Below are 7,995 nucleotides of genomic sequence, written 5' to 3'. Positions count from 1 at the left end.
GTATACAGAGAAGAGAGTCGGTCCAAGAATTTAACCCTGTGGCACCTCCATAGAGACTGCCAGAGGCCCGGACAACAGGCCCTCCGATTTGACACACTGAACTCTATCAGAGAAGTAGTTGGTGAACCAGGCAAGGCAATCATTTGAGAAACCAAGGCTATCGAGTCTGCCGATGAGGATGTGGTGATTGACAGAGTCGAAAGGCTTGGCCAGGTCAATGAATACGGCTGCACAGTATTATTTCTTATCGATGGCGGTTAAGATATCGTTTAGGACTTTGAGCGTGGCTGAGGTGCACCCATGACCAGCTCTGAAACCAGATTACATAGCGGAGAAGGTATGGTGGGATTCGAAATGGTCGGTAATCTGTTTGTTGACTTGGCTTTCGAAGACCTTAGAAAGGCAGGGTAGGATAGATATAGGTCTGTAGCAGTTTGGGTCAAGAGTGTCCCCCCCTTTGAAGAGGGGGATGACCGCAGCTGCTTTCCAATCTTTGGGAATCTCAGACAACACGAAAGAGAGGTTGAACAGGCTAGTAATAGGGGTTGCAAACATTTCGGCAGATAATTTTTAGAAAGAAAGGGTCCAGATTGTCTAGCCCGGCTGATTTGTAGGGGGGCAGATTTTGCAGCTCTTTCAGAACATCAGCTGACTAGATTTGGGAGAAGGAGAAATGGGGAAGGATTGGGCGAGTTGCTGTGGGGGGTGCAGTGCTGTTGACCGGGGTAGGGGTAGCCAGGTGGAAAGCATGGCCAGCCGTAGAAAAATGCTTATTGAAATTCTCAAGTATAGTGGATTTATCGGTGGTGACAGTGTTTCCTATCCTCAGTGCAGTGGGCTGCTGGGAGGAGGTGTTCTTATTCTCCATGGACTTTACAGTGTCCCAGAACTTTTTTGAGTTTGTGTTGCAGGAAGCAAATTTCTGCTTGAAAAAGCTAGCCTTGGTTTTTCTAACTGCCTGTGTATATTGGTTTCTAGCTTCCCTGAAAAGTTGCATATCACGGGGGCTGTTCGATGCTAATGCAGAACGCCCATAGGATGTTTTTGTGTTGGTTAAGGGCAGTCCGGTCTGGAGAGAACCAAGGGCTATATCTGTTCCTGGTTCTAAATTTCTTGAATGGGGCATGTTTATTTAAGATGGTGAGGAAGGCATTTAAAAAAAAAAACCAGGCATCCTCTACTGATGGGATGAGATCAATATCCTTCCAGGATACCCCGCCAGGTCAATTGGAAAGGCCTACTCGCTGAAGTGTTTCAGGGAGCGTTTGACAGTGATGAGTGGAGGTCGTTTGACCCTGACCCATTACGGATGCAGGCAATGAGACAGTGATCGCTGAGATCTTGGTTGAAGACAGCAGAGGTGTATTTAGAGGGCAAGTTGGTTAGGATGATATCTATGAGGGTGCCCGTGTTTACGGCTTTGGGATGGTGCCTGGTAGGTTCATTGATCATTTGTGTGAGATTGAGGGCATCAAGTTTAGATTGTAGGATGGCTGGGGTGTTTTGCATAATAATACCAAAGACAGTGTAATTTTGTATATTTTTGACCTGCACTGTTGGAGCGTGAAGCTTAAGAATTTCACTGTACCCTGAAATTACATCTGAGACCCTGTCATTGTGATTAATAAACTAATCTAATCTAATTTGCTAAATATTATTGCTAAATATTGGGAGTTGATCAATAAAGTGTTCTCCTTTCTACTGCAGGTGCCATTTAAAATTCGTTTATTCTGTTGTTGCTAGAAATATTCATAAAAACATTGAAATACAAATATTTATATTTTCTTGGACCCCTGCAGTACCGCGGTTGAATACCCCTGACATAATATATTGCACATCCTTTTAAATTCTGGCAGATCATCGGCCTACACATATTCCATTTTTGAGCAAGTACATATTGGTTATAATGATGTTGCATAATTTGTATTTGAAGAAGTCAGCCTACATTACTTTTTTTGTCACTGCGTCAAAATACCCTACAAAAACGTGGCATGCTAAAACAGGCTGTTCTTGAAGAGCAATGACTACGAACGACTACGCCCTGAAGACTGCAGAAGCACACGGCACAGACCGATCCCTCTTCTAGTGAGTCAAGACGTAGGAACGAGGAAGTTGACTAGAGTGCATACTAAATACGGCAAGAATATCTGGCAATATCCCACAAGCAAGAGATGGCATCAGGTCCCCCACAAACAGGTACGTGTAGCCTGCCAATTATTCACGAAGGTTTCAGGAAGTGTTGACTTCGCGTTCGTTTATGACTGCTTCATACTCGCTTGTGCACTGTAAACTCACCACAAACGCACTTCACGGCCTGTCAGTTTTTAGAATGTGAGGGAGGCTATCTCCGCACTGCGATTGAGCTGATGTCTGTATTTTGAAATTCGATGAAACGTGTTTATCGTATTCTACATTTCATAGCCCAGGGTTTCCCACACTCACGTTTTCCCACACGTTTTGGGGGTTTTCACTAACACTATACAGACGATTCAAATAATAAAAGGTTGATGAGTTGGTTATTTGAATCAGCTGTGTAGTGTTAGGACAAAAACAACAAAACGTGCGCCCAGGGCCGAGTGTGGGAAACACTGGTATATTCTATGAGATGTTTTGTGATTTGAGTTATTTTTTATCTCACAGGAAACATATGTACAATGTCTTCATTGTTACAATACATATTTTGGCAGAACATTCAGAGATACCAAAGTATTTTCTTATTGAACAGTACTAATGTAAACGGAAAATGAAAGCAGAGATCAGATGATGAAGCTTGTGATGTGTGCAGCTACTGAATCCTACTGAATCCTCCCTTTCTAAGAACACTCCTCGCCTTGTCCCAATGCAGAGCTGAGGCTGGTTCTGCTTGGCCGGGCAAGAGCAGGACAGAGTGCAGCTGGAAACGCCATACTGGGCCGCCAGGCTTTCCTTACCCAGACTGCCAGTGAGCCAGCTGTCACTCAGGAATGTGAGAAGCACAGAGGAACCATAGCAGGGAGATGGGTAAGATACTTTGTTGATTCTTTACAAGGACAGTAGCCTACACACTGATCAAATGACTTAAATGTCAACCAGAGGTTCTAACATTACACACTGTTTTTGCCTGCAGGTATCAGTGGTAGTCGCCCAAGACTGGTTCTGCTCAGAGCGCCCCCCGGAGGAGGTGAGGCACCATGTCTCCTCTTGTGTGGCCCTGTCTGCCCCGGGGCCTCATGCCTTCCTGCTATGTGTCCCTGTGGACCGGCCGGCTGACATGGAGCTGCGGGCCCTGGAGGCCCTGGAGAAGGTTTTTGGCCCCACTGCAGTCAGTGGACACACCCTGGTCCTCTTCACCCACACAGACCAGATGGTTCTGGGACAACAGCTGGACGAGTACATCGCCACCAGACGCAAAGACCTACTGGAGCTGGTGGTGATGTGTGGAGACCGCTATCACTCTCTGGAGAGGAGGAGTAGAGGAGAGAAGGATGAGAGGAAGAGTGTGGAAGAGCTACTGGAGAAGGTTGAACAGACTGTAAAAGAGAGCGGGGTGGAGTTCTACAGCTGCCCCCTCTACCAGGAGGCTGAGGCCAGGGTGAGAGAGAAGCAGGCAGAGATAGTGTGGCAGAGAAGAGGGGGAGCGGTGCTAAATGAAGAGGTGCCCTCCTCAGCCTCTCCTCCAGAGCAAGAGTTAGATGATGAAGAGATGGCAAGAGTTAGGGAGGAGGCAGAGAGGAGTGTGCACAACCTGAACATAGACACAGAGGGTATTACCTCTCTTTCTCCTGCCTCCTCCTCTCCATCATTTCTCTCATCCTTGTGGCAGGGGTTGACAGGGTGGCTGAGGAGGCTGCCCAAGATGCTGAGGATGGAGTCTCTGCTGGGGGCTTTCATTGGCCTGTTTGTAGGTGGGCCCGCTGGGCGGATGCTGGGGGCCACTGTGGGCTCAGTAGCCACTGAAGTGGGGAGAAGGAAGACACCGAAGACAGAGAAAAAGAAATAATGTCAATGGGATCCATATCTCCAGTTATTAACCTTAAAGGGACATTTCACAATGTTTCAACTTCATATTCATCATCTCCAGCACCAACCCAATATCAACATATGTGAAAATGATGCATTTCTATGTTTTGTAGTAGAAATATTGAGAAAGATAAGTATTTTCCAATGATGACATCAACCATTTGCTATTTTTAATAATGCCTACTCACAATTAGTCATAATCATCTTCCTCTTTATTTTTTACTACAAAACATAGGAACGCACCATTTTCACATGTTGATGTTGGGGTGGTGCTGGAAATGGTGAATATAAAGTAGAACAATTTTAGTTTCCCTTTGTCATTTCACTGCACTTGTTTTATTGAACACAATTGGCTTGTATTTGACTTATGTACAGTCATCACGATACTTGTTCTAATATTTGTTGTTTCACTGCTGGCATGCCTATTTTGACTGGTCATATTTTCAAAACCAATTATTATAGAAGGTATGGTAGGGTCTACTAAAGACTACAAGTAAAGGGGAAGTTACATACATGATCCACTTGGTGGCGACGTTGACCAAAACATTGACGTTATACATTAAATATTGGAGCTCAACTGAAAATGAATACCTTACTGCTAACTTAAGGAAATAAAAATACAATCATCTCTAAGGCAATTTGTTGTGTACTGTATATGTCACACAGTTGATACTTTTAAAGCATACAATTACACATTTCCCTCAGACTGAATTTAGCCATTTATTGGCCAAAATTTTCAAGCACTATATTTAGGAGTTGAGTATAGGCTACATCTCGAAAACAAGACTTTCACATGATGCATGATAGATAACGGAGACCTCCGTTATAGACGGACCATCTGCAGCAGTGTGTGTTAGCTGAGGACAATTGCTGGAGCGTATAGAGGGCGTTAATAATAGTGGTGTGGAGTCCTAAGTGAAAGTGCCTCTGACTTTGGAAAACACTGAAGCACTGCTCTCAAAGCTCCCTCTTTTTTTCTTTATGCAAAACGGCAGGTTACGGGTTTGACATTGATGTAATTGATACTCTGTTAAAACCATCAGTCAAACCCATCTTTACATCTCTCTCTTTAAGGTTCTCTCCCTCTCTCTCTAAGCTGACAGAGACCCTGCCTGTGGAACAGCTAGGCGTTTCCGAATGTGGGTGGTCCGCTGGGGGAGGGAGGGAGGGAATTAGTCCAGCTCTCATGTTTCCCGAGAAGAGAGGGAGGAAAGGAACGAGAAAGAGAGTGGGGAGAGAGCGAGAAAGAGGAGAGCGTGAATATGTGTGCACAAGCGAGAGAAAGAGAGCGAGAAAGAGAGAGAGAACATGCTCAGGGATTACATCTGTCTTCCAGATGTGGCCTCCACAGTTGTCTGAAACGGGGGAAAAAAAGAAAGTTTAAAAGTAAAGGAAAATTGGTGCTAAACAGTTTTTTATTGTTAAGAATTACGCATACAGTACAGTGCGGACTACAGTATGGCGGTCTACAGTGAACCAGGGTATGATGCCAGTTCATTCCTTATGAAACTGCAATGAAATGACGTGGTGCACCCGTCCAGTAGACCCCTTAAAGATAATGCATATAAAAAGAACACCTGTCCAAATATTGTTCTGTCTTATTGGATAAGCATCAGCGAGAGGACAGTGAGTAATGATAGAGGGAGGTAAGAAGAAAGAATAAGAAGGGATGAGAGAGGGCTGGAAAGTAGGGAGATGGATTTCCATACGCAGACAATGTGAGTAGAGGCAACCGTGCCGTTAGGCCTAAATCAGAGGGAGACTGTATCTCGTCTGTGTAGACAGTTGTGGCCCAGGGTTGGTCCTCAGACGCTGAAGCCCCATCAGGACAGCAAAGGATGCAGAGTTGATTTGTGCCTTTATGCATAACCAAAGCCAAAAATCTGAACAAACAGCTCATCACTAGTGACCCATCATTAACACAACGGCTGTAACTTCTGAAGCTTTCCCTCAGAGCAAAAATGTTGTTCTAAAGACCTTGTGGTCCCTCATTGAAGTGGGGGCAGCTCGCTGTGATTCGTGGACACCACAATATTTTTTTGTTATCATCGCGCAAAACCAAAGGAAAATAAACAGGATGACACACTTTTTCCTCCACCGCAGACAAGGCCTCTCCCTTTGCTAGCTCACACAGCACTCACCGTAAACTGCTCAAAATATCAACAGGACAGGACTGATTACAACCACAGCATACCCTCTAATACACATCAAATACTGTATGGTCTCTTTGTGGTTTGTTGAGAAGAACATCTGAATAAAAATACAGCCCGGCTACAAAGACATTGGCTGAATGAATCTGGACCATATAAAAAGAGACTGTTTTATCCCTGGAGGTAATCACAGAGGAAATAACAAATACTACACGTGCCAACCAGAATTAACAAAAATACGTTTTGAGAAAGGTAGACAGAAACTTTTATTAAAAATATGGGCTAATAATGTGGTGATATGGTGTGTCTGGATATTAGAAAGGCCTTTTGATGGTGGCTAGCCTACTGGGTGGGTAGTAAGTGATATGCCAACTTGGAAATTCAAGGTTGATAATTACGTTGCGTCATATATTATTTTGCTTTGCATATAGCGAGGCATACTGTAATAATTATATCACAGCCCATGCTGTTCCCCTTCCAACAGAGCAAGGCCTAAAAAGTTAGGTCCAGCGGCCTGCCTGCCTGCTCTCCTCTCTCCTCACCAAGTGTTCTCCACGGCACAGGCTCTAAGTCCACTCATCTTTTTCCTATTAGTGCTGTTTTCATGTTCCTCCCTGTAGCGTGAGCGTGTGTGTGTCTGCAATTGTTTATGGAGCACTGTGAGGAGCTAACATTTGCCCTGTCCGTGTGTGGGTTGATGGGACAACTCATAAAGCCAAGATGGAAGCTTCGGCCAAGTTAGCAAATAATAATGCAAGGAAGATGTGTCCATTGTAACGGCGCATTGAAGGGTTTGAAGATGTTTATAGCTGGCTGGCAATATTAAAGTAGTTGACGTTGAATGGTAGTGTCAGTTTATTGCTTCATGAGGTGATATGTCATGCCAAACACATGATTTACTATTATGGCTTTTGACATGTTTTACCTTAGAAGGGGTAAGACTACCTCTGTCAATAACCACATAGAACAGTCAACATAGAACTTCCAAATTAATCTGTTTAATTCAGTTATCCAGACCATTTGACATTGCTATGATTGGTAAAGCATGCGATACATATTCTGTAGTTACTAACAACATGTATTATAATGCATAATTGAAAGCAAGGACAGCACAAATTTCCATAGAAGAGTACAATTAGTGCATGCTTTCACGCAAATCAATGTAAGTGTCAGGACAAAGAAGAGACCTACAAGGCCTACAATCACGCACATCTGCCGAGGTTAGGGGGAGCTAGCACAATCCAGTAGGACACACACACATGCACGCACCAACAGCTGGGCTGATGTTTAGGATGGGAGAAGCATGACTGGGTGGAAGTAGACTGGTGCAGCCAGCCAATATGAGAGTCACCTTTCATCCCCTCACACATCACTGGCCTGCCTTGGACCCGAGCCAGATGTGGAGAGAGATGGAGATGGAGACAGAAGAGGGGGAGAGTTTTTGTTTATTATCACTTAGGTTATTATCTATTTCACGTGCTTCGGCAATGTAAACATGTTTCCCAATAAAGCCCCTTGAATTGAGAGAGAGAGAGAGAGAGAGAGATGGTCTGCATCTCTGTCAGGAGGAGTGTACAGTACTTGGTCCTACTGTGAGATGTTTTATGTGTGAGAGCGCTACCACAGGAGGGTAGAGGGGTGTGGATGGACAAGAGGCAATTACATAAGAAGGAGGAGCAGGAGGCAAAACTGAGCCAGCTTAAAAAGACGTCCAGGCCAAATTTCCCAACAGCTTTGGAAAGAGTTTTAAAAAGAGTTATCTGTGTTGCGGTGAACGTTTTAGAACGTGGGATAAAGGGCTGGGAGGGCTGGGTTGTTGTTGGTGTGACAGTTCTTAAGGGTTTGT

At 44.5% G+C, this 7,995-nt stretch overlaps 1 protein-coding gene across 2 annotated transcripts; it reads left to right on the top strand.

Annotated features, from left to right (window-relative positions):
• The first annotated feature begins 1,967 nt into the window (after positions 1-1,967).
• On the top strand, positions 1,968-4,632 carry LOC115110619 (GTPase IMAP family member 7-like). Of its 2 annotated transcripts, none has more exons than XM_029636430.2 (3): positions 1,968-2,196; positions 2,846-3,000; positions 3,107-4,632. In XM_029636430.2, exons 1-3 carry the CDS (start codon positions 2,172-2,174, stop codon positions 3,977-3,979), a joined length of 1,053 nt encoding a protein of 350 aa, XP_029492290.2. In that variant the 5' UTR covers positions 1,968-2,171; the 3' UTR covers positions 3,980-4,632. The 2 variants fall into 2 exon arrangements, with proteins under 2 accessions (XP_029492290.2, XP_029492289.2); XM_029636429.2 differs by having other exon boundaries at positions 1,971-2,196; positions 2,819-3,000.
• Positions 4,633-7,995: the final 3,363 nt, after the last annotated feature.

The sequence above is a fragment of the Oncorhynchus nerka genome, linkage group LG21 (assembly GCF_034236695.1).
Source record: "Oncorhynchus nerka isolate Pitt River linkage group LG21, Oner_Uvic_2.0, whole genome shotgun sequence".
Lineage (NCBI taxonomy): Eukaryota > Metazoa > Chordata > Actinopteri > Salmoniformes > Salmonidae > Oncorhynchus > Oncorhynchus nerka.
Note: the sequence above shows the minus strand (reverse complement) of the source record. Positions and strands in the feature narration are given on the sequence as shown.

What these genes read in the sequence shown, in the direction of transcription:
- LOC115110619 (XM_029636429.2), top strand. Translation starts at nt 2,172, where the DNA reads ATGGCATCAGGTCCCCCACAAACAG. An exon ending in ATCAGGTCCCCCACAAACAG is followed by an intron (nt 2,197 to 2,818) that starts GTACGTGTAGCC and finishes TCCCTTTCTAAG; the next exon opens with AACACTCCTCGCCTTGTCCC. An exon ending in GAACCATAGCAGGGAGATGG is followed by an intron (nt 3,001 to 3,106) that starts GTAAGATACTTT and finishes TTTTGCCTGCAG; the next exon opens with GTATCAGTGGTAGTCGCCCA.